Source organism: Cynocephalus volans, chromosome 10, assembly GCF_027409185.1.
Source record: "Cynocephalus volans isolate mCynVol1 chromosome 10, mCynVol1.pri, whole genome shotgun sequence".
Lineage (NCBI taxonomy): Eukaryota > Metazoa > Chordata > Mammalia > Dermoptera > Cynocephalidae > Cynocephalus > Cynocephalus volans.
Window position 1 is genome coordinate 9,407,276 of NC_084469.1, and position 27,540 is coordinate 9,434,815.

The 27,540-nt window shown below is 34.5% G+C and overlaps 1 protein-coding gene across 3 annotated transcripts in view; it reads right to left on the bottom strand.

The window, feature by feature from the left end:
- Positions 1-27,540, bottom strand: part of MBTD1 (mbt domain containing 1) — a 63,308-nt gene that overhangs the window by 30,036 nt on the left and 5,732 nt on the right. For all 3 annotated transcript variants that reach the window (XM_063112104.1, XM_063112103.1, XM_063112102.1), the window contains exons 2-3: positions 4,853-5,054; positions 1,217-1,350 (exon numbers count right to left, since the gene is read on the bottom strand). In XM_063112104.1, coding sequence (XP_062968174.1) covers positions 1,217-1,350; positions 4,853-5,006 — 288 coding nt within the window. In that variant the 5' untranslated portion in view covers positions 5,007-5,054. The remainder of the gene's footprint in view (positions 1-1,216; positions 1,351-4,852; positions 5,055-27,540) is intronic.

Sequence of the window (27,540 nt, forward strand, 5' to 3'; positions counted from 1 at the left end):
AGGGTTTAGAAAATTATTAAAGCAGAGGAAACATACAAGGAATCTTAACATGAGAAATTTTTTCTGAAGTTCTGCTACAATGTAGATATCTAATTTGGGTAGCAGAGCTGGCACAGGCTAAAAAAGCAATATGCAAATTAATATGTTAATAAAAAATTATATCCCATAAGATGTTAAAATACAGCTGTGGTGGACACTTGATTCCTCCTTACAGTAGACAGAACCAGTGGTTATTCACTCATGCAGACTGCCAAGCATTGCTATTTTTATGGTAAGAGAAGATAATTTAATGATCAAAGAGCAAGTGACTGAGGTTTATACCTTTAGTGCTAACGCAAAAGATCAATGACAAAATGATCATGGGCCAAATTCACAGTGTGACAAACTGCCATCCATTTGGGTACAGACCACTGCTCAGGATCTTTAGGTACTGTCTATCTGAAATATAGAAATACATCTAAGTGATGTATTTCCTTAATTTGGGGGATTTAAATAACCCTTTCAGTGCTATGTAATGATCACAATAATAAGTTAAATAAGAATAAGAAAAATGTGATCATCCAGTAAAAGATATTACAAAAGTCAGTTACATAATGCCTTTATTGTTTATATGCTACAATAGTAACAACTTAAGTCAAATGGTCAAATCTCCAGCCATTTTGTAGGCAATGATGTACATTTAAAGAGAGATGATTTTGCTTTCCATACCATGAATGTTTTCAAAAAGGTTAGCTGGATTAACCAAACACATTTGGTCAAGGTATCAAATGGATTGTACTCAAAAGCACAAAGCAAGGATGGGAAAATAAAACCAGAGAGTAAATCATTTCCCCACAAATGTCAAAAGATTCTACCTTGATGTTAACTCAAAAGGAAACAAGAGGGAAAAAAGAAAATGGCTTCAGTTTTGCATATAAAAAGGTGTTTATCGTACTTACACTTGTTTAAAAAAAGGATAATTATAATTATTTTTAATTCACTTACACAAACAAATTATAGTTTATTTTGGATAGTATGCCTTGTCCATTTAAAATAGTTCTTCAATTATATAAACAAACTTTGGGGATCATACAAGTCCTAAAAATGTGGGGTATAAAATGATGACTGGCCAATTGGGCAGAGGTGGAGTGCAGTGAATCACAATCAAATGACAGATAAAAGGTAAAAGCCATAGAAACAACAGATACGAAGAATAAGAAGGTTTCTGTACCGTTACCTGAAGTCTGGCCAAAATGCTTGCCTTCTTGGAGTTTGACGAGTAACTTCTTGAACATGAAACGCTGCAGAAACGCTTTGTTTTAGAGTAAAAAGCATCTCGCACACCAACCATCCCACACATCTCGCAGGTAGCTAATTAACAAAATAAAAACATTGGTGTTGTTCTGATTATATAATAAAATCAATTTTTAAAAAATAGATGACGGGTAAGGGGATCTTAACCCTTGACTTGGTGTTGTCAGCACCACGCTCTCCCAAGCGAGCCAACCGGCCATCCCTATACAGGGATCTGAACCCATGGCCTTGGTGTTATCAGCACCACACTCTCCCAAGTGAGCCATGGGCCGGCCCAATAAAATCAATTTTTTATCTAACAGTTTAATAATTTCTCCACCTAAAGGTTTTAATTTAAAAATTTCCCTTGAAAATTTCTTCTTTCTCCTATTCAAATGATATAGAAGACTACAAAAAAGTTAGAAAAAAGACTGCTATGACGCCATGGTGAGCGGCTCTAGAAGGTCTGAAAATAGCTGAGGTCTGAAAGCCTTTTAAAAAGGGGCAAAAGACACACGAATAAATGTAAGTCAGATTCTACTGACATTTTCTTAGTGTTTACCATTTGCCAGGCATTTTAACATAGACTATGAATTTCAGCACTTGAAAGGATTATAAACAAAAGAGTAACACAACTGAAGATTAACACAAACTGCAGGACAAGCCTTTAAAATACCACAAGAATTGAATCCTAAAAAGAACTAACACTTGGAAAAATGCTAAGGGCAATATGAGGATTTTTTCAAGTTATGTTTATGGGACAAGAAGGAAGGGGATGGGGCTGGCCAGTTAGCTCTGCTGGTTAGAGTGTGGTGCTGATAACACCAAGGTCCAGGGTTCAATCCCTATACAGGCCAACCACCAAAAAAAAAAAAAAAAAAAAAAAAAAAAGAAAAAGAAAAAGAGAGAAAAAAAGGGGGGGGAGGCGAAGGAAGGGATAGACTCAAAGCTTGAGGTAGGTAGGTAGGTGCTCTATTATTAACCAGTGATAGTGGGAAACAGTAGAACTCTTTACTACTATTGCATAATGGATAATAATCTAAAAGGCGAATTAGAAGAACAAGCAAGGTTCACAAGAACTGAAGTTCAAAAGAGATAAACAGAAAGTAAGATAGCAAACAACTGCCTGAGTGGGTTAAAGTATCCACCCAGTTAAACTGGAGGGACTTATTTTGTAACCTGTACTTATAAATCTATTAGAAATCATGAAAATATAAAGTGCCAGAAGATCAGAGATGAACAAAGGGTCTCTAATAGGGAAAAAAAAAACCTTGAACGGTTTTCTGTTATAAAAATCCTAGAACAGAGGCTGGCCAGTTAGCTCACGTGGTTAGAGTGGGGTGTTATAACATCAAGGTCAAGGGTTCAGCTCCCAGTACTGGCCAGCTGCCAAAAAAAAGAAAAAGAAAGAAAAAAAAAATCTGGGACAGATTGTTAAAAAGGTTTGTGACCATGTAGATTAAAAAAAAGTTGTGATCCCAAGAGAACAGTGAACCCTTGCCAAGAATTATAATTCTTGGCAACAATTATACATGTCAAACTACAATTCCCACAACCAGGATGCAAGCTCCATCAGGAGAGGGACCTTATTCTACGTTGTTCATCTCTGTATAAATAAAGCTTCGATAAACCTTATTTCCCTTTGTGATAAGATTACCAGACTGATAACGTTATAACCAAATCATGGTAAAAATACAGATAGTCCCTGACTTATGCTGGTTTGACTTAACAATTTGTTGACTTGATGATGGTGTGAAAGTGATATACATTCAGTAGGAACTGTACTTCGAGGACCTGTACAACCATACTGTTTTTCACTTTCAGTACAGTATTCTATAAATTACATGAGATATTCAACACTTTATTGTAAGAATAGGCTTTGTATTAGATGATTTTGCCCATCTGTAGGCTAATGTAAGTGGTTCTGAGAACGTTTACAGTAGGCTAGGCTAAGCTATGATGTCTGGTAGGTTAGCTGTATTAAATGCATTTTTGACTTATGGTATTTTCAACTTTTGAGGGGTTTATTGTAACAAAGCCCTGTCATAAGTCGAGAAGCATCTTTATATTAATAAAGAATAAGAATTAGCTCATTTGATAAAATCTCTTATTGTAGCTTTGTCAATCAGGATTGAGAAATGTTAGCTGGTGTAGAAGACAAATAGGTAGGTTTTAACTGGTAGAATGACCACACCTAGTGCATCCTGATAAATAAAGTTTCCTGACATGATCTGTAGTACTCTGTACCAGGTCCTGGGCTGTGCTGTTCAACTTATTAATCAAAGGACTAGGGTAGGACCAATAGGGCAGGATTATTAAGTCTACAAATAATATTAAACTGGAAGATTAGATAGCACAATATTCAATGTTTGATGACAGACTTAGCAGTCAAAAATTTCTAAGACCAGAAGTTAGTAAGAAAAAGGTTACATGCACAGACAAGTCGTATACCTTGGGTTGAAAAAAAACTAACTGCAAAAGCGAAAAACTGGCTTAACTGGTTTAGTTTACGTGGTAAAGATTAAAGGACATTTACAAATTCAGTATCATTTTGAAAAAAGCTAAAGCAATTTTGGTGGCATGAGTGGAAAGTGTCCTGACAAAGGTAGATAAAAGGCTGAATTATCTTCTGTCCTTATCACACAGGGTGACCGACCATTTGCTTGAGGTGTTTTCCAGGATGTGGAACTTTCAATAGCAAAACCAAGACAGTCCCAGGCAAATCAGGAAGAGTCATTGCACTACCACCACATATTCTGAAGTATCTATCGCCAGAAGAAAGTGACCAGGATACTGATGAATTAAATCACTGTGATACTATGAGAAATGGCTGAAGCAACTATGGCTACTTGGTATGCCCTAGAGACATATGAGAACTAAGTGTTCTAGTGTGAAGAGAAGAGATGTCATTAGAACAAGGATTAGAATTATTCTGTGTAGCTTTAAAAAGTAAAATTAAGACCAAAAGACAAAGTTAGAGCAAAGATAATTTTGATTTAATTTAAAAAACATTCCAGGTCTTGCCGTTTAGTTCACTTGGTAGATCATGGTGCTGATAAAACCACAGTCAAGGGTTCGGATCCCCATACGGGCCAGCCGCCAAAAACAAAAAAACAACCAAATGAACAAATTGTAGTAATTACAGATACTAAAAAGTAAAATTACTTTCTGAGACAGAGAATACTGTTGCTGGAAGTGTTAAAATAGAAAACTTCTCATAAGGAATTGTTTGAAGATGGAGCCCTACCCTGAATGTCTCTTTCAACTCTGTAAAGCTATGATCCTGCTTAGGTAACTTTCAGTTACCTAAAGATTATCTAATTACTGAGTTTATAGCCACATTAATTTTTCAATAGCCTTTTCTTTATTTTGTTCTATTTGCTTTCCACCAGAAGGAGGTGGGCAAAAAAAAGAGATCAAACACAAACTCAGTGATCTTATCTGGAACTGTAAGTTTCCAGCTCTGCCTCTTCAAACTGTCCTTTAAAAATTCTAAGGAAGGAAAATGATAGAAGAAATCAGATGAAAACACACCTTCAAACATACTGTTGTACAACAGGTGAAGGCTATACATACTCACCCATGCCAGATTTACCATCTGGGTATGTGTAGACTTGTCCATTGTTTTTGATAATTGGGAGATTAGAAGGTAAAGGAGCAACTTCTTCTTCACTCTCCTCAGAGCTGGAGCTGCTACTTGTGTCCTCACTGCAGCTATCATAACCGTCAAACATCCCGAATGAGTCTCTCCTTTTCCTTTCGAATCGTGAAGAAAGTTCTGTCTTTGAAGTAGAAGAAACCAGTAATACATGATACAGCACTCATGTACACCCCCAAAAGACCTTAGTACAAATTCTTGTGAGATTTGACCAGTGAAAACTTAGCCCTGAGAAATGATAATTTTTTTTTTTTTTAAAAAGATGACCGGTAAGGGGATCTTAACCCTTGACTTGGTGTTGTCAGCACCATGCTCACCCAGTGAGCTAAACGGCCATCCCTATTTAGGGATCTGAACCCGTGGCCTTGGTGTTATCAGCACCACTCTCTCCCAAGTGAGCCACGGGCCGGCCCTAGAAATAATAACTTGATAACAAAAAGCTAAATATTTGTATCAAAATGGAGTTCTCCACTTCTATGAGGCACAAATCTATTAGCTATAATGTTAGCTTATAAGATTAATTATAAGACCACAGTGGTGTGTTGGACTTGCAGAGGGAGAGAACATACCTAGGGATACAAAGTGGAGTGGGGAAAGGGGGATGGGGAGGGAGGTCGGGGATAATTGGGGGGATAACTGGGTGGGGGACACGGGGTATAATCACAATTTATGGTAATGGGCATGCTGCCAGTAAGGATCTGGCTATCACATCATCACATCTTAGCCATGAGTGGTGACAATTTGCTTTGTATCCCATGAATATTCATAACTCCCCCCAAATATTAATTATAATAATGATGAAAAGGGCACCGAATGTGAATCAGAAGGGCATCTGTAATTCAAGCTTCGCCTTAAATTAAGCTTGTCACTTCTCTATAAAAGGGAGAATGGATCAGTTGATTTCTTTTTTAAAAAACTGCAGTGAAATACACAAACAGATGATTTCTTAATTTGCCTTTCATCTCTAAAACTGTAAATTTCTATTCCAATTTAGAGTATCCAGAAAATACTAATGCTTTAAAAATAATCACTGATAAGAGTTCTAGAGGGATTAATGAAGAATTTTACATTTTAGAGACAATTTTTAGATATTAACTATTTCAAAAATTATAGGATAACATTTCTATATACATATCACCCTACCTCATTTTTTAAAATATAAAGTGGTTAAAAACACCCAACCCAATCATCTCAAGCTAAACACTATTTCCTTTTCAAAGGAAAGCACAAAGACACTATCTCATCTTTAGTGAATGCTACTTGTATGTTTCCTCCAAAAGATATTCCCTCATTCAAGCCACAAAAACCAAACAAAAAATTAATACTACTACTCCAACCCTCCCTGAAATAAATGCCAAAACCTCAAGTTTGGTGAGAAGAAAGTCAAGAGAAAATTGGAAATAATGAAGAGAAAAAAAATTGAACGGCATCTGAAATGGGAAAAAAAAAAGTCAAACCATCAGTAAATATACAGGGAGTTATAACTAAAGAGAAGAAAACTATCAACCAAAGAATCTTTAAGGTCTGACACCTATTCTTAATATTTTGCTTCAGTTACTATATATTTTTTTGGTATTATCTTACACTTTACACACAATTTCTTTTCTGGCTAGTCTAACTTCTTTCTGGTATTCCATGACCAATACACAAAACTGAAATCTGTCGTCTATAAGTTGGCAAGATAAAACCATCCAAATGCTTCTCTCAATTTTATGGAATAAACTGAGACTGCTGTTTTAAGGATGCTAGTATTAAACATTTGCATTGAGACAGGAAACTGATTTTCACTTATATCATGCATAACTATGAAAGCAAAAAACCTGGTATCTTAGTCCATACAATGAAAATACTATATCTCAAAAGAATACTGTCTTTTAAGAAGTCCCCTTGTGAGGTTCTACACATTCTAATGATGTTGGCATGACCCCCAATTTTTTTTAGTACTCTTCTTTTAGACCCAATTTGAAAAAGAAAAACCTATCGTATGTTATCATTTTAGAATTACTCCCCCTGTTCCCCCCAAAAGTTTTCCTTAGCTTGATCATCGTGCTTATTTAGGAGATTTGGTTCTTTTAGGTATTCCTATAAATCAAATGTATCTCAGAGAATCAAAATTTGCTACCACCAAGAGATTTAAAAATAACAAATCAGACTCTGAAGGCAATTCTAAAAGAAAAGTTCTAACATTTTGAACTGATAAGGTGGTAGGAAATGGGACAATCCTTGTTTAGATACAGCATGGTGCTGTGAACACAGAATTCTAACAGACCTGGATTTGAGACTTGGCTTTGCCATTATTAGCTGTGAACTTCAGCAAGTTATGAGTTTCTTCTCTTATTCATTCAGCATTCAACAACTATTTATCAAGTACTTGTGTATCTCACAGTAACTGAGGCTAAAGACAGAGTGGTGTGTAGAGCAGACAAGATCCATGACTCTCACACAGGTTGCAGTCTGCTGGTGGGAGAAAACCAAGCGAGGCCACGTGATCAGAGTATCTAAGGCAGGGTGGTCAGCTGAGATTCAGTGGCTATGAGAGGTTTCTATGAGGTGAGACCATGAGCACAAAAAAGGCAGCCACTTGGATATCTGGTGCTGGAATATTCTAAGCAAAGGAAAGTGCACGACAAAGGTTTTTAGGCTGAAATAAACTTCGTGCACTGAAAAGCCAGTGTGGTGGGTGCACAGTGTGTGAAGTGTGGGAGATGTCGTCAGAGGAGGATGTAGTGGCCACATCACAAGGGCCCTTGTAGGCCAGGGTAAGAAACTGATTTTTTCCTGGGGGCAATGGAAAGACATGATGAACTATTTATCACAGTGCCTGGTCTACACACTTAATAAACACTGGCTAGATTCTAATAAATGCCTACAGCCCACCCCGTGCAGAAGTGACCTTTTAATACCCAGTTTTCAAAAGGGCTTGTCTACTACACGGCCACCCGCCACCTTTGTTAGCAGCTAATGCATGTTTATTGACCATTAAATGTCAACCCAGAATATCTTATTCTGACTCTACTTTCAAAGAATATAACCTTGAAGTTTCGGTACATCAGTGATTACGGACATCTTTGTTTCAATAATTATAGACTGTTAACACTGTTTTTTAAAAAAGTACCATAGTCAAATATGTTTGGGAAATTTTCCTTATGTCAAGGTCTTTTGGGGCCATTAATATGTTTATGAACATTATGATGATTAAGGAGGAATATACAAGGGTACCTCAAAAAGTTCATGGAAAAATAGAATTAAAAGATAATATGAATGAAGTTTTTGAAGACCCCATGTATATAGTATGCAGTCTTTTTCAAAGCATCGTGGAGGACTAATGTTCTACAGAAATGCTCTCTGACTTTTTCCATGGTCCTAGGACAAACAGAGAACGGTCCTCTGTACAACACAAGGGGAATAGGCACCTGGATGCGCCCAGCCTGAGGCCACTGACTGTCCCAAGTATTGTAGAGATGAATATCTTGACATACTTATAATCCAGGACATACTAGTTGGAAAGTTATATTGACTCTACTTAGAGAATGCCGTCTTCTAAGTATTTTTTCTTACATTAGGATAGAATACTAGTGAATTATATATATAAACCATAATTGATTAATCCTATGTAAAACTTGCCATTTATTTAGTATGGGGGAACTTAACTGGAAGCTTCTGCATCAGACCAAAACCTCCAAAGGGGGCTGCAACTTCAATGAAAGGGTGAGTGGGAAAAAACCTGACTATATGCAAAGGGGACCTACAAGTAAGCCTTTTCTGGTCATGCTCTGGGTGGAAAGGCTTCTCTGAGATTTTGTAATCACAGGTCTGCTCACATGAATAAGTCTGAGGTTCTAATTTACCCTCCCATCTATGGTCAGGAAATCCCCAGGCCAAGAAATTAAAGTGGTTCCAGGCTACTAGTGCCCACTGACAATGAGCAGAAGCAATTCTAAATCATATCAGAAAATAGTCACCTACAATTTAGGCCTTTCAGCATTCCCACAGATTTTTATCAAATATGAGTGCTCAATCAAATATCAAACACACAATAAGCAATCCACCATGAACAAGTGTCAGCAGAAATACCTTAAGAACCCCAAATACATCAGGCACTGAAATTACCAGACAGAATATAAGATAGCCATAGACAAACTGTTTAAGAAGGAATAAAAATATTATTGAAAAATAAGCAAAGGTATTAAAAAACTAAACAAATGTCAACAGATTAGGCATGACTAAAAAGAATTTGGGAAATGGAAGATAAATTTTAAGAAAACACCCAAACATAGAAAAATGGAAAATAAGAGGTTAAAATAAGAGGATAGAATGTGAAGATCTAATAAATGTCTTAGTAAGAATTCTTAAAGGAGAGAATGGGAAGAACAGAGAAAAGTAACATTGAATGAGATATCAGCTGAGAACTCCACAGAAATGAGAACACAAATGAATTCACAGATTGAACTACAATGTATATTAAGCACATCAAAAAGATATCCACACCTCCACAGACCACAGTAAAACTGCAGAACACCAGAAAGAAGATTTAAAAAGCAACTGACCACCACAGTGAAATTCAGCAATCAGGAAGTCCAACTCAGGGGCACAAAGTCCAATCAGTTCTTTAATATCTAAACCATGAAATAGGACTGGATGGGCAAGAATCACTGATCATTTGAAAAAATCCTCTGAGAATGTGAACGACCAAGAAAATCTTCAGACAAAAAGAATCTAGAGGAAACAAGCACCACAGGGAGCAAAAGAAAACTTCAAAAAATATAACTAATTTTTCAGAGATATAAGGATAAGATACTATCAGAGAACAAGAAAGACCATGAAATTTAAAAACAGAGGCAAAACAAGAAATTCAATAAAGTCAAGGAAATCTTTCAAAAAGCAAGCATGCACATGTATACATGAAAAAAAAAAAGTGGACAATGAAAGAAAAAATGAGTTTAATCCAGAAGATTCAAAATCCAACTAATAGAGACACTCAAGAAAGAGAAAATAAATGGGAAAAACATTATTTAAAAGAAATACAAGGGGCCGGCCCGTGGCTCACTCGGGAGAGTGCGGTGCTGATAACACCAAGGCCACGGGTTCGGATCCCATATAGGGATGGCCCGTTGCTCACTGGGTGAGCGTGGTGCTGACAACACCAAGTCAAGGGTTAAGATCCCCTTACCGGTCATCTTAAAAAAAAAAAAAAAAAAAAAAAAAAAGAAAAGAAAAGAAAAACAAAACAAAACAAAAATAATAGCCAGGATGAAAACATAGTTTCTATATTTAAAGAGACCACATAAACCTAGCTTAATTACTGAAAAAAAAAAAAAAAAAAAAAAAAAAAAAAAAAAAAAAAATCTATACCAGGGTGCATCATTATAACAATTTCAGAACTCTGTCAATAAAGACACTAAAAGCTTCAGCACTATGCCACATAAAAATACAAGAAAACTGGAATATCAGTGGGCTTCTCAACAGCAAGACTGATAAAAATAATGTCTTCAAACTTCTATTTATTTATTTTTTGGGGGGCTGGCCAGTATGGGGATCTGACTTCAAACATCTATTTATTATTACTATTTTTTTGGTGGCTGGCTGGTATAGGGATCCGAACCCATGACCTTGGTGTTATAGGGCTGTACTCTAACCAACTGAGTTAACCAGCAAGCCTCTTCAAAATTCTAAAGGAAAAAGAATGCCATCAGAAAATCTATACTCGAAGTTTTAAGTGAAAATCAATGGAATTAAAAAAAAAAAAGGAAAAATGAAAGCAAAAGTTGGTTCTTTGAGAAGATAAATAAAACTGGAAAGCCTCAAATCAAAGACAGGGAAAAAATGAGAAGAGACAAATTTTCCAACATCATAAATGAGAGAAGTGACATCCCTACAGATTCTACAGATGTTAAAAGGACAATAAAAATATTAGTAACAATCTTAAGCCAATAAATTAGACAATCTGGATAAAATGGACAAATTCTTTGAATGACACAAACTAAATAAATATCAGCCATAAAGAAACAGACAACTGATAATCCAGTATCCATTAAGAAACTAAATTTGTAGTTAAAAACTTTCTTAGAAAAAAACTTCCAGGCCCAAATGGCTTTACTGGGGAGTTTTACTGAAGAAATACTACTGATTCTACACCAACTCTTCCAGAAAACTGAAGATGAAGAAATGGTTTCCAACTCATTCTATGAGGTCAGTATTACTTTGATTTCCAAATCTGACAAAGCCATTACAAGAAAACTGTAAGACATTATCTCTCATTAATTTAGGACACAAACATTCTTAACAAAATTTCAGCAAATTGAACCTAATAATATATAAAAGAATAATATAGCATGAGCAAGTGGGTTTATTCCAGATATGCAAAACTAACTCAACATTTGAAAAACAATAAATTCACATTAACAGACTAAAAAAATCCAGACCATCATCTTAAGAGATGCAAAAAAAAAAAAAAAAAAAAAAAGCATTTGACAAGATCCAACATTAATTCCTGATTAAAAACAAAAAAAACCCTCAGCAAACTAGGAACACTTGATGAAGAGCATTTAGGAAAATCCTATAGCTGGCATCATAATTAATGATAAAAGGCTGGACACTTTCCCAAGACTGGGAACAAATTGTGTCTGCTTTGGCTATTTTTATTCAACAATGTACTGGAGATTCTAACCAGAGCAATAATACAAGAAAGAAATAAAGGAATTGAAACTAGGACGAAAGAGCTAAATACATGCTTTTCTCAGACAACATGATCGTCTATGTAGACAATCTGATGGAATCTATGAAAAGCAAGTTTGGCAAGGTTGAAGGACATACCATCAATACACAAAACTCAGTTGTGTTTCTACACACTAGCATCAAACAACCAAAAATTAAAATGTAGAAACACCATTTATGATACTATCAAAAATTATAAAATAATTTGGGATAAATCTGGCAAAAGATGTATACGACTGATACCTCAAAAACGACAAAATGTTGCTAAAAGAATTAAATAAAGACCTAAATAAAGGGATAGATGTACTATGTTCATGAATCAGAAGAATTAGTATCATTAAAATGCCAATTCTTCCCAAACTGATCTACAGATTTAACACAATCCAATTAAAAAAAAAAAAAAATCACAGATTTTTTTGGTAGAAATTAACCAGCTAATTCTAAAATTCACATGGAACTGCAAAGAACCTAGAATAGCCAGAACAAATTTCAAAAGAACCAAGTTGAAAGACTTAGTCTTCCTGAATCCAAAATATATTATGAAGCTTCAGTAATTAGGCCAGTGGAATTTTGGCATGAATATACTCAAATAGAGCAATGAAACAGATTACAGTCCAGAAATAGACCCATTCTTATGATCAATTAATTTATGACAAAGGTTAAAGGCAATTCAGTGTACAACAACTGGTGCAATTAAATATTCATATGCCAAAAAAAACCTCAAACAATTTTGATCCATACCTCACATAGTATACAAAAATTAACTCAAAACTGATCATAAACCTAAATGTAAGAGCTAAAACTATAAAACTTTCAGGAAAAAAGGGAGAAAATATTCACAATCCTGAGTTAAGCAAAAAAATTTCAGATATGACATCAAAAGTATGACCCAGTAAAAGAAAAAATGTGATACACTGGATTTCATCGAAATTAAAAATTTCTGCTCTTGAACAACACTATTAAGAGAATAAGACAAGTACAGATTGGCAGAAAGTATCTGCAAATTATATATCTGATAAAGGATTTGTTTCTAGAATACATAAAGACGTATCAAAACTCAATGACTGACAACCCAATTAAAAAATAAAATAGGCAAAAGATCTAAACAGACAATTGAAAGAAGATATACAGATGGCAAATAAGGACATGAAAAGATGCTCAACAATATTGGTCATTGAGAAAACGCAAATTAAAACCCTGAGATATTGCCATGCTCCCAGGGCAGCACTCTCCCGAGTGCGCCACGGGCTGGGCCCATTAAAACCCTGAGATATTGTTACATACCTACTGAATGGTTAAAACTTAAAAAACTCTAAAAGAGTGCGGCAAACGGAGTACAAGCACTTTGGAAAACAGGCAGTTTCTTAAAAAGTTAAACATACACCACCTACCACCTATTCCACTTTGTTATTCATCTGAGAAAAATGAAAGCTTATGTCCATACAAAGACATATATACATGAATGGTCATTAACAGCCCCAAACTGGAAACAAGGAAACAACCTAACTGTCCACCAACGAGTGAATGAATAAACAAACTGCGGTATAGCCATACAGTAATTTCATTTAGATACTTAGCAATAAAAAGTAACGAACTATTGATAAATGCAACATAAATAAACCCCAAAATAATCATGCTGGGTGAAAGCCACATGGAAAAAGAGTCACAGTGTATGATTCTTTTTACATGAAGTTCTAGAAAATGCAAACTAGTGTATAGTGAAAAAAAGCAGATCAGTAATTACCTGCGGATGGGGTGGGGTCTAGGGTGAGAGGGTGGTTATTATAAAGGAGTGTGAAGAAACTTCTGGAGATGATGAATATGCTCATTATTTAGATTGGTGATAATCTCATGAGTCTATACTTATATCAAAACTTACCAAATTGTACACTTTAAATATGTGTAGTTTAATTTTATGTCAATTTTACTTCAATAAAGTTGTTTTTAAAAAAATCTATATCCAGTCAAATAATCAATCTTAATGGTAGAATAAAGATATTTTCAGACATGCCAAATCTCAAAAAACTTAGCTCCCACGTTTGTTTTTTCTCAGGAAATTACTAGAAGATATGCTTCATTATAACATGAAAGTAACCAAGAAAGAGGAAGATGGTTGACTTAGTAACTAAATGGCCCAACACAGGACAGAGGTGAAGGGAATTTCTCAGGCAATGATAAAGGGATGTCCCAAGGATTACAGCTGTATATATAGGAGGACTAGAAAGCAGCTGGACCACATTAGAGGAGGATGGATGATGCTCTGGAAGGGATTTAGGAAAAAAATGAATCTTTGTGTTTGACAGTTTGTTGCAACATGTGAGGAAAAAGGCAATAGACCCTTCCAACACCAACCAAATGGAAAAATGAGACTATTATTAACTCCAGGAAAAAAAGTTGTAGTAGAAGGGAAACACAGGACAGTGACTGGCTGAGCAGCAGTAAATGCTATCTATAACACTAACAATATAACCCAAACATGTGATGTAAGGCAATGAAGTGTGAAAACAAAGCAATTCCGCATTTCCCAATGAGGTTAAAAAACAGAAGTAAGTTTTTTGATCAACTTGAATAAAAAGTTTCGGGGGATAGAGAAAAAAAGGGCAAAAGTCTACTTATATTAATTGAGCTATATACATTTTTGTATTTTTCATAAAACTTAATTTATTAGATTTAAATTACTATCCTTTATTAGAAGATCATATCCTTTCTACTTTCATTTAAGGATGGTAATAGTAGGTGTTTACCATAAAATACTTAACTTTTTATTTACAAATTATATATAACTTGCAGAAGTTCCAATAATACAAGTAGTATCTGGATAGCCTTTACCTTGATTAACCAATTATTAGCATTTTGCTAATACCTATTATTTTTCCCTCAACCATTCGTGAATAGTTTACATGCTTCGTGCTCCTTTATCTCTAAATCAAGGCTAGAAGGATAGCTCAGGGTTTGTAAACCATGGCAATATTGACATTTTGGGTCAGATAATGCCTTGTTGTGTGCGGGGGGCTAACCTGTGTGTTATAAGATGTTCAGCATCATTTCTGGCAGTAACACACTCCATACCCCCAGCTGTGACAACCAAAGATGCCTCCAGGCATTGTCTAATGTCCCCCAGGATATAAAACCACTCCAGTTGAGAACTATTGCCTCATACTTCAATGTGCCTTTCCTAATAGTAAAGACCTTCTCTTACACAACCACAGGTCAGCTATTGTCTTCAAGAAATTTAACATTAACCCAATACTTTCATCTAATCTTCCATCCACATTCCAGTTTTGTCAACTGCATTAATAATGTCCTTTTTGAGATCTTTTTCTCCAGTCTAGGATCACGTATTTCATTTGTATGTCCCTTAGTCTTTAATCTGGAAAGAGACTCTTTTTTAACATTTGCCATTTTTTTAAGAATGCAATGTCTTCCTTAAAAAATTTTTAGAACAGTTACAGATTTACAGAAAAACTGAAAATACAGTAGAGTTCCCATGTATCCATTTCCTCTCTTATTAACACCTCACATTAGTGTTGCATTTGTTACTATGAACCAATATTGATACATTATCATTATCTACATCTATACTTTATTCAGATTTTCTTTATTTTTACTTAATCTTATTTTTCTATTCTAAGATCCCACCTTACATTTAGTTATCACAACTCATACATAAGTTTTCATAAGGCTCCTCTTCACTGTGACAATTTCTTAGGTTTTCCTGGTTTGTGACAACCCTGACACTTTTCAGGAGTACTTCTCAGGTATTTTGTTGAATATTCCTCTACTGGGATTTGTCTTACAGTCTCCCCATGATTAGGCTGGTGTTACGTTTTTGGGAGGTACCTCACAGAGCTGAAGTGCCATTGGTATCACATCATATCAAGGGTACATACTATTGACATGACTTATCACTGTCGATGTTGCCTCTGATCTGGTTGAGGTACTGTCAGGCTTTTCCACCGCAGTTACTCTTAACCCCTTCTCATACTGTTCTTTTTGGAAGAAGTGACTACATGCAGCCCACACTTTAGGAGTGGGAAGTTATGCTTCCCTTCTTGAAAGTGGAGTAACTATATAAATTATTTGGAATTCTTCTGCACAGATTTCCTCCTTTTAAAAATACTCATTTGGGGTATATTTGAGGTTTTCTCATGATTAGATTGAGGTTGTATGTCCCCAGGTGAACTACTACATAACTGATGCTGTGTCTTTCTGAAAGTCAAATTCTGAGACATGATGTTCATCTGCTCCTTATTGGTGATGTTAATTTTGATTACCCAATCTAGGTACGGTCTGTTTTTTCCACTGTACTTTTTCTATCTTTCCTTCTTTTAATAAGCAATCTATGGGGAGACACTTAAAGAAAATGCAAACATTCTGCTCATCAAAATTTCACTCTGGATTTAGCATCCGATGATTCCTGCCCAAACAATCTCCAACTATGATGATTTTTCAACTCCCGCATTCCCTCCATATCATCAGTCAGCATTCTTCCGTAAGGAAGAAGCTTCTTTTTTCTTATCTATTATGGGGATAAACTCATGGATTTCTGCTTTTTAATGATTTATAATTCATTATTGACATTATTTGGGGGTTCAAACTGTCCCAGACTGGGCAAGTGGGAGCCCATTCAAGCTGATGCTTGTGTCATTCCGACAATCCCCTACCATTTTTTTGGACCAATTCCTTACTTTGAGCACACCAAGATATTCCAGGCTTATCTTATAATCATTTCTCTATCCCAGCCCTGGAATCAAACATTTCTCCAAATACCCTTGGTTTCTTTTAGTGGGGAATGATATTAAAAATAAAGATCTTGTTGTCTGTGCGCTTATTGCTATTGGGGTATCTCTTTGCTTCTGGGCCCTTTTGGTGGACAGAGTAAGAATATATACACATATGTATGTGACATACAGATACACATACGTATCTTAGAAAATCATGAGTTCGCACTTACACTTCCAATTCCAATCCAGCCTCACAGGGCTTTTTTTTTTTTTTTTTTTTTTTTTAAATAACCTTCCCACACTCCGTATTTGTGTCTCTTCTTCCACAGTGAGAACACTGGCTCTCAAGAAAACCAACATATTTTCTCATTTGCTCAGTCCTTTCATACATTTGAATAGTTACAGAAAAACTACATCCATATCCCTACAAAAAACAAACTATTAAGAGTTCAGGATTTCTTTGCAATCCTTTTCCCCAAACTGAGGGACAGAGTATTGAGTTCAAGAATTATGTGGATTACTTATTTACTTCCCCCTCCTTCAATGTAGTTATGTTACTGATTTGAAATAAGTTGGGTTTGGTTTGCTTTTGGTTATTAGTCTCCCCTATCATCCTAACTGAATTAACTTCACTTTTTTGGGACTATCTGGAAGATGATATGCTTACAAAAAAAAATAACTATAAAGGTGTGACTTGGAGAAATATCATTCCCTTCCCTGCCTCACCACCCACTCTTGTAGGTGAGTAACCAACTTTATTGCTTTCTGGTTCATCCTTCTTGTGTGTGTAGTTTGAAAAGGTAAACAAGTATACGTATGTTTATTTCCCCTTCTTTCTTACACAAAAGGTCACACTTATATGTCCTTTGCTTTTATTAATTTAGAAATATATCCCGGAAATCACTCCATTTCAGTACATAAACATCTTCCTCACTTTTTTTTAGCTGCATAGTACTCTCCATTGTTTGAATGTTTATTCAACCACATCTCTCTTTGTTTGGACGTTTAGTTTTTAATATTTTGCAATTACAAATATGCTGCAAAATGAACTTATGCACATGTATTTTTACGCTGTATGAGGTATATCTTCAGGATATATTCTTAGAAGTGAAAGTAGGGGGAGAAGAAATTCTCCCCAAAGAAAATTCCCCTCCAAAGAAATATTACCATTTGCATTTGCACCAGCAATATTGAGAGTGCTTGTTTCCCCAGAGCCTCACAAGTATATTGTCAAGTGTTTGAATTTTTGTCAAAAAAATGAACAAAAATGGTATGTCAGTATAGCCCTTCTTTTAAATTTTTCTATTTAGAAATAACTTCAAATTTTCAGGGAAGTTAGAAGAACAGTACAACAAACTCCTATGTACTCAGATTCACCAATTACTAACATTTTGCTCCACCTTGTTTGTTCTTCTCTCTACAGTTTTTCTGAGCCATTTGAGAGTAAGCTGCATACCCCCAAATACTTCAATGTGTATTTTCTAAGGATAAAAACATTCTCCATAACCACAGCATAGTTATCAGTTTCAGGAAACTTAACACTGATATTTTTCCTTGACTTACCATTCATATCCCAAATGACTCAATGTCTTTCTAGCATTTCCTCCTTTCAGTTTAGGATTGCATGTGGTGCTTATCTTTTTAATTTCCTTTAATATGGAAGATTATCTTTGAAGAATGCAGATCCCTCCTCCTTTTTAATAGAATGTTTCTCATTTGGGGTTCATCTGATGTTTCCTCAGTAGATTCAGGTTATGTAACTCCTTAATACCACATAAGTGATGATGTATCCTCAGAATATTGTATCCAGAGGCACAGGATGTCTACCTGCCCTCATTGGTGATGTTAATTTTGATCACTCTGTCAAGGCATAAGTGATGCTGTGTCCTTATAATACTGTATCAAGAGGCACAAGATGCCTTCCTGCCCTCATTGGTGATGCTAGTTTTGATCACTGTTGGCACAGTCCAGCTTTTCCACTGTACACTTACCGCATTTCTCCTAGCAACTAATAAGCAATCTTGGGGGCACCCTTAAAACATGCAAATATTGTTTCTAATTGAAATCCCGCTCCTACCCCTTAATAATTCCTGGCAAACCAAACATTACTCTAATGGCTGCAAAATGATTTCCCAACTCCAGCACCTTTTTACTAGTCAGCAGGAAATCCTACCATCACCCCATTTATCTATCTTATCTACCTATCTATTCATTATCAGTATGAATTCACTAACTCCTATCTTCTCCCAATGATTTATCATTCATCACTATCTTTAATCATTTTGAGGCACAAATTATTGCAGATTTGGCCACTAGGATTTCCCTGAACTTGTGGTTTCTGTCTCCTTTTGACATGCTCCCATCAGGTTTTAAGTACTTCCTTACTTTCTGGTATATCAAGATATTCTAGGCTTATTTCATACCTATGTGGCTCAAGCCCGGAAATCAACAATTTCTCCAAGGAACTCTAGGTCCTTTTCAGTGGGGAGTTGGTATTAAACACCAAGATCTGGGTGCTCAGTATAGTTTTACAGAGCCTTTTTTGTTCTGTTGTATAAGATTAGTCTGTTCTTATCTTTTCTCTTTTTTTCTTTAGGGTTTTCAGTCTTAGATTATTTTCCCCCCAAAGTTCTTGGTATTTAGGAATTTACCCTAAATTTACCTTTTATCTGTATGGCAAATTCTGATTTTGCTCATAAAGTTTTTTTTGTCATTCAATTAAAAAATTTTTTATGTAGCAAAATTTATCAGTATTTTCTTTCATTTTACTTTATGAGTCAGAAAATTTTCCCCTAAAACCACAGATAAACTCACTCATATTTTTTCTTTAAATTGGTGATGCCATTTTATTTATTTTGGTGGCTGGCCCGTATGAGGATCTGAACACCCCTATTTTCTTTGGGTGTTTGTACAGTTTTTATATCTAGATCTTCTGATGTTTACAGTTTATTCTCATGTATGGTGTGAAAAACAGATCTAATATTATCTTTTTTCCAACTGGCTATCCACTTGTGCAACACCCTTTATTAAAATGTCCATCTTTGTCTCAGTGATTTGAAATACCACTTTAAGTATGAGGCTTCCATATGTAGTTGTATCCATTTCTGGATTTTACACTGTTTCATTAGTTTGTCTATTCATGTGCCAATGTCTTGCTTTTTGAATTTTATAGGCTTTCTAGTGTACTCTGATTTGTGGAGGGCTAGACCCCCTCCCTCAAAGATCTTCCCTTTTAACGTTTTGATATTCTTGCATGTTTACTTTTACAAGTTAACTTCAACATTAAGTAGTTAAGCTCCACAGCAAAAAATTATCAGTATTTTTATTGAGAACTCATGAAATTTATTAACTAACATAGGAAGAAGTGACATCTTGATTAAGTTGGGATGTCTTAACCATGAAAAACGGACGTCTTTGCATTTGTTCAAGTCTACCTTTGTGTCTTTTAGGAATGTTTTAGTGTGCTTCACGTAGGTTTTTAAAATAATTCTTATTAAAAGCAAAGCCTTGAGAATTTAAATATTTTGTTGTTCTTGCTATTGTAAATATGATTTCTCTCTTTTGTTCTATTATCTTTACCATTTCTTTTCAGTACATGAAGATTATTTTATATCCTATTTTGTTGAATTATTTTGACACAGTTTTCTCATTGACTTTCTAGGGCTTTCCAGATAAACAATCATGTCATCAAGAAACTTATTTCTTCTTTTCCCATTGTTAAGCCTATGTTTTCCTTTTTCTATCTGTATTGGCATTTATTTCCAGTATAATGTCAACCAGTGGAGAAAACGGGCATCCTTACTTTGTCCCTGATCATAGTGTTTCTTAGTAAGATGATAACTTTAGGACTAACGTGTGAGTATATATGTATATGTGTATTTATGAAAATATTTTCAGCATTTATAAAGAGAATACAACTTTTCTTTTTAGATCTATTATTATGATAAATCATATAGATTTCCAAATACTGAATCATCCTTGTATTCCTAGTATAAATCTCACTTCGTCAAGATGTATTTTCTTAATATAGTGTGAGATTGCCCAATAATTTTTTTGCATTCATATTCATAAGCAACATTTAATTAATTTTCAGTTTTTGAGCTATCTTTATTAGGTTTAGAAATCAGTATTCTTGCTTCATAAAAATAATCAGAAAGTTCTATTTCATTTTCTATATTCATGTAGTATTGGGAATATCTGGTGTCTCAAGCAAAATTCCCCTCTGAAACCACCTGGGCCTAGTATTGTGTGGGACAGTTCCTTGATAAACAAAATCATCCATTTCATCTAGGTCTTCAAATTGATTTGCATAGTTTTGTATGATTTTCTCAATTTTCTCCGAGTCCAATGTTTTTTATTCTTTTTCTCCACAGTGACTTGGAACCTCCATATCTGTTATTTCCTCATTACCATTTCTTATTTTGTATTTTTGTGCTTTCTCCCACTCGGTTAAATTAGCTAGTGGTTTATCTATTTTGTGACTTGTCCCCCAGAGGTCCAGGATTAACTAACAAATTAGATGTATAGTTTTTCTGTTCTTTAACTATTTTTTGTTCTTTAGCTTATTAATTTCTACTTTTACCTTTATTTACTTTTTTTTGTGCTTTCTTTTAGCTTACTTTGTTGTTCTTTTGATTTCTAAGTTGGGAATTTATTTATTTTCATTGATATAGGTATTTAGGGCTATGTATTTTCCTCTACTCACTGCTTTAACTGTATCTCACAGGTTCTGATGTATAGCATTTTCATTATTTTCCATAAACTCTGCAATTTGTTGGCATTTCCCTTTTACCAGTTAAGCTTTTTAAAACTGAGACATGCTTTTGAAAGAATATCAAGATAGAAGACTTTTCTGTCACTCTAGAAAGCTCCCTCATGCATACTTTTCCAGTCAATCCCTCCCCTCTCCTCCCCTCCCAAGACTTGGTTAATTTTGCATATATTTAAGATTGTATATAAATGGAATAAAACTGTATTAACATTGTTGTCTAATTTCTTTCACTTAGCATATTTTTGGAATTTATGCATGTTACTGCATGTATAAACGGTTCATTGCTTTTTATTGCTGAAGAATAGTCTACTTTATCAATATATCAGTTTATCCTTTCTCCATCCAGATTTGACAACAATGAATAAAGCTGATATAAACATGCTTGTTCAAGGTTTTCTGTGAATATGTAATACGAGGTTTTTAAATTTCAGGATGAAAGTGCAATGCCCTTTTACTTTTGTTTCCTTTTATGGTACCTATTAATGGTTTCCTAACATATGAACAATTTTGTGAATATTCTGTGTATTTAAAAAGAAATTATATTCTCTATTATTAGGGACCTACCTAAGATCTGGCTTATTATGTTGTTTAGCTCTTTTTTATACTTAGTCATCCATTATACCTATCTTGTGCTGAGTATTAAAAGTCTGTTTCTAGTGTTTCTTTTCATTTCTCCTTGCATTTTCTATAGGCTTTGCTTTATATGGATTGCTGCTGTGTTATTTGGTGCACAAATATTTATAAATGTTGTATCTTTGTTGTGAATTGTGGTTTTTAGCATTATAAACCATCCTCCTCTGTTTCATTTGGTTTTTTTTTTTTTGGTAGCTGGCTGGTATGGGGAGCCGAACCTGTGATGTTGGTGTTATAAGGCTGTGTTGTTAATCAACTTAGCTAACCAGCCAGCCCTTGACTTCTACTTTGGTATTAGCATTGACAATCCTAATTTCTTGTTTTTTTTTTTTCCTTTTTGCATGGTACATCTTTGTCCATCCCTTTATTTTCAACCTTTTTGAGGTCTTCCATATGTATTAAAAGTTGGGTTTTGACTTTTGGGCCAATTTGAAAATCTTTTTAATTGGTGAGAGAATTGCCATTCATATGACTGACATGTTTGATCCAAATTCTGTCACAGCATTTTATAATTACTGTGTGCATATTATTTTTTCACTCCATGATGGTCTTCTTTGCCGCTTTAAAAATTTCTCTCAGTATTTTATTTCTTTTTTTGACAGCTGGCCAGTACAGAGATCAAACCCTGGACCTTGGTGTTATCAGAACCATGTTCTAACTAAATGAGCTAACTGGCCAGCCCTTCTTTCAGTATTTTAAGTTTCTAACTTTTTCTCCTAGTGCTCACATATGCATTATCTTTTACAGTACATGGTATATTTTTTCTTACCTAACCTTTTCCATTTGGTCTTTCAGTTTTAGATGGTATCCTCTGACTCCCTTTTAATACATAATCTACAGCCATTAATCTTACTCTAGTGTTCCCTTTTCTTTCCCTTTCCTTTCCATTATTTTTTATTTGCATTCTTTCTACTTTGTCAGAATACATAATGCTGATGTACTATTCTGTCACTGACTCTACTCTTGGTTTTAATCTTAGCAAAAAAAAAATATATGAAATACTGTCAGTCTTATTGCAAAAAATTTCCTATACATCTTTTTTTTGATAAAACTCATTCTTTAAAAGTTTCTTCAGGAATAAGTGAGTACAGTATTCCCTGAATTCTCACATGTTCAAAACTGTTCTATAGTCTTGATACCTCAAAGAGAGTTGGCTGGATATAAAATCCTTGATTAGCAGTTTCTCTCCTTATGCTGCTCCTCTGTCTTGCTTGTATGTTGCTTTTGAGAAATGTGATACTAGTCCAATTTTCTTGCCTCTGTAAGTCACATTGTCTTTCTTGCCCAAAAACCCTGAGAATTTTTCTGAATTTTATAGTCATATAGCTTTAGTAGGTTATATCCTGAAGTATATCTCCTTGCATGAACTTTTGATGTACAGATTCAGGTCTCCTCTTACAGAAAGTTTTCTTATAGTTTTAAATATTGTATTATTTTTTCTTCTTGAGAGACACCAAAGACATACATTAGACTTTTTTAGACTTTTCCATCTTCCACCTCAACTTTCTGTCTATTAAAAAAAAAAAAACTCATTTTCATTCTTTTGTTTTTCCCCTTTCCTTCAACACCTTTTATTAAATTTGCATTTAAATCTAGGTACTGTGAGTACCTAGTAACTTAGCCTTCATTACTGACATGATTTTGTTTATTTCTTCTATTTCTTTTCTGAGTTTAATCTACTTTGAGTTATCTTTTTTTTGTTCCTTTCTGAGTTTTGTATTTCTGACTCAAAATATTTCTTAATATTATTTTTCATATCTCCAAACATTGGTTTGAAGATGTTTAATTTCACTTTGAGTGTTGTGTCCATTTTCCGTTTGTGGTTTTTTTCTTTTTTTTTTTTTTTGATGAGGGGTAGAATTTAATCAGTTGAAATTTTCTGTTTTTTCTTATAGTAGTTCTGTATAGATATGGTTCACTTTTCTATTTCTATTCACCACATGGGCAGAGTTCCTAAAGAGCACCTACCTTCTTCTTTAAGTGCACTTTTTTTTTTTTCCCTGAAGAATTATTTCTTCTTCCTTCTTTTTCAAATTCACCACTATGTCTCCAAGTCTCAATGTCTTCACCATTTCCCTATAAAGCAATGCTTATAATTAAAGGTTATCAATTCTGGTACGGTTTATCTTCAGGCTCTTCTCTGTAGCTAAAGCCTGTGAATTATCAACCTCCAAATCTGTGTTCAGAACACTGGCACTTAATCGTTGGATTTCCTCCTTCTGGGGGTGATTTTTTATACTTCATCTAAGTCTTCCATGCCCCCTATACCTCTTTCAGTGAATTTGTTAAGCCTCCCCTCTCCCACTTCTTCACATCCACAGGAATGGACATAAGGAGCTCTTGGAATTTGGTTTATTTCCCTAGTTATAGGTAATCTGAAGACTGTGATGACCTGTTTCCTGGTAATGCCAAAGCTATGTGTGTATGTGATTTGTTAAGTGCTCCTTGCTGGTTTTATAGGTTTATAGAACAGTGGGTGGGAAAGTTGCCATTATTCTCCAGACCTGGAAGTCTATGCATACACATTTAATTTCTATATTCAAATATACTATTTTAGATATATTGCTTTTTCCATTTTTTCTTTTCTTTTTTTTTGTGAGGGGGGCAGCTGGCCAGGACAGGGATCAAACCCTGGATCTTGGTGTCATCGGCACCACACTCTAACCAACTGAGTTAATGCTCTGCTATTCTGAAACACTTTACCTGTCATCATTAGATCCTTGTATCATCTAACACAGTTTTCCAGAGTAAGTCAGCTTCACTTTCACCTAATTTTCTTCTCAAACACAGTTTGTCCCATAGGAATTTATCTGTAAATTCTACAACCACCTCTTATTGAACTATTTTTGTTAATGACCTGTTAAAGGTCTTATAGCATGCTTAGTACGTGTCAGGTACATTCTACACTTTTTAAAGGATTAATGTGTAGTAACAAATTTAATTGTTACAACTACTATAACTACTTAATGTGTAGTAATGCAACTCCCATTTTACAGATGAGGAAGCAGCAGCCTGAATACAGCTACAATGAACACTAATAACATGAATCACATTGATAATCTTAAAATTTCTGTTAAATTTTAACCTCTTTTCTGTTTTTTTCCTAATACTCGTTCTGTTAGCTAACCTCTGTAAGCATAAATATTAGCAAAGACTGTTTCATGTATTGTGCCTTCTTCAACACTACACTTCAATATAAAACTGAAAATGACATCCGATGACTACTTAAGGCCTTGAATATAAAGTGATGAGATGATTGCAGGTAGGAAAATCTTGCCTCATATTTGGGTATATATGATAACTCCTCATTTACTACTTAGAAAGTCAATAGATAATGTCTAAAATTGATAATCTAAATGAATAACATAAGCTTAATATTTAGAACTATGGAGACAGATACTAGAAGAAAAGGCTAAAAGGATGAAAAGTAGCTGTTGCACTGGAGCTGAATTGGGAAGAGTTAAAGACTGCTGCAAGGGGACCCTTTTTTTGAAGTACTTTTAGCATTGTTTAACATTGTACTCTCAAGTGTATGTATTACATTGATTAAAAAGTTAAACTGCTTTTCTAAAATTAAGCTAGTAAAAATTAAGAAATTGATGATATTTGGTATTGGCAAATGCGTGTGTGATAGAAACAGTGCTCATAAACACTTGGTAGAATGGTAAACTTACACCATCTTTTTGGAAGGCAACTTATGAAAACTTAGAATGAGTATGGCTTTTTGACCAGGTAATTCTATTTTTAGAAATCTGTTCTTCATAAATACTCATACATACAAAAGGATATAAGAGTCTAGGCAGAGGGATGTCTCCTAAAGCAATAATGTAATGATGAAAAACTAGAGACAATCTAATCATCAGTAGAATACTTGGCACTAGGTAAAATACTGAGTGGGAAAAGCAAATCACAAAATAAACTATAATAAAATATAATATCATGGTATGACTCACTTTTATTAAAAGAAATAATATACACTGGCATATGCGCAGACTGATATCTATGTTTGTTTATACGCACATTCAGAAAGAGCTTAGAAGGAACAGCTTAACTTTTAACAAGCTGAGAGTGGGATGGGAAGATGAATTTAACTCTTCTGTATTTTTTATTTTTAAACAGCAAATGGGCTTCTATAATGAAAATTAAAACAAAAAAAAGACTTTTAGAGTGACAAAATAGATCGCAAATCACAGGAAAATTTCCTTTTCCTACTGTAATTGTCACCTAGGTGAACCTTCCTCCCTATAAAATCTACAAAGGAATCAAAAGCCACAGCCATTAACTTATTGTTATAATCAACCCAAAGATCCAAAAAACCTGTAAACTTCTCTAGAAGAAATTACAGAAAAAATCTGAGATCCTAAAGGTAGGCGCCAATAAATATATAACCAAATAATAGTATAATTTCAATATGAATAAACATCAAAAGTTAACCAACTTTTCATTATCCAAACCAATTAGGAACAGTGGCCCACACAATTTTCAGTTTTATATTTAGCCGTGAAATGTATGTTTTATAAAACCTTATATCTGAATGTGTGCATGAGGTCACAGAGTTCAAAATAGAAATTAATAGATGCTTTATAACTGGACTTGGTAGGAGCAAGAGAGCTATTCAGCTCTCTCTGGCCTCTTCCTCATCCACCATTGGGATGGAAAGATCAGTCTGGCATAGTGATAAAACTCATTAGCAATAAATAAATGCCTTCATTCCTTCTAAGCTTACTGCTATGAGGAAAATAAAGGGTAAGGATTTGTGATTATTGGGTTTTCGATTCCTGCAAGTTCAGTGTGAAAGCAAGAATAAATTTATGTCAAAAATACAATCAAGAGGAAACTGAAAGCAATAATATTTTGAATAAACCACCTAGAGAAACTAAAAAATAGACAGGAAGACAACAGGAGGGGACAATATTCTACATAATATTCTAAGCTTCAAAGCAATAGTGAGCAAAAGAAAGCTATTCTTTGATCTCAAAGAAATACAAATTTCTACCTCTTTGGGTTCAAATTCAATTTCTATCACCATTAAGACTTTGGATGTAACAATTACTGGGTGTCAGTTTCCCACTCTTCTAAATAAGGAAAACACCACTTACCACACAGGAAGGATGTATGATAAAATAAAATAATTCACATGAATGGACTTTCAGTTCTTCAGAAGAAAGCTATGAATCCTTAAGGATGAACCTGAAAAGCTAATTAAAAATAAGATGACCATGTCAAAATTAAGTCGGAAACACACAGTGGCCTAGAGGGTCTTTAAGGTCATTATCAGGCACCAATCTACCCCAAACAACAGAATTCATACTAAGTCTGGGTCTGTAGTGCAAATGTGGTTTGAGCAATCAAACAAGATCATTTATTAGTATGTTAACATGTAGAAAATAAGTAAAGCAGGTTACTCAGCATTACGTTGATCTGATACAACCCAAAAACACTGATGTAAAATGATGAGTCTCTTGGTGTTCATCTTTTAAAAATATATTTGGAGCTGGTTGCTCAAAAGATTTGTAATCATGGGACAATGATAACTACAGGGTATTAATAGCGAAAAAATTAAAATTGGGTTTTACATATATAAGTACTCAAGGGATATATTTCTCTGTTACATAAAATAATCTGTAACTAGCAAGTTTAATTTTGGAAGTCTAAATGTAAAGTAATAGATGATATTAGCCAATATCTATCTATCCATCCATCCATCCATCCATCCATCCATCCATCCATCTAAAAAGATGACCGGTAAGGGGATCTTAACCCTTGAC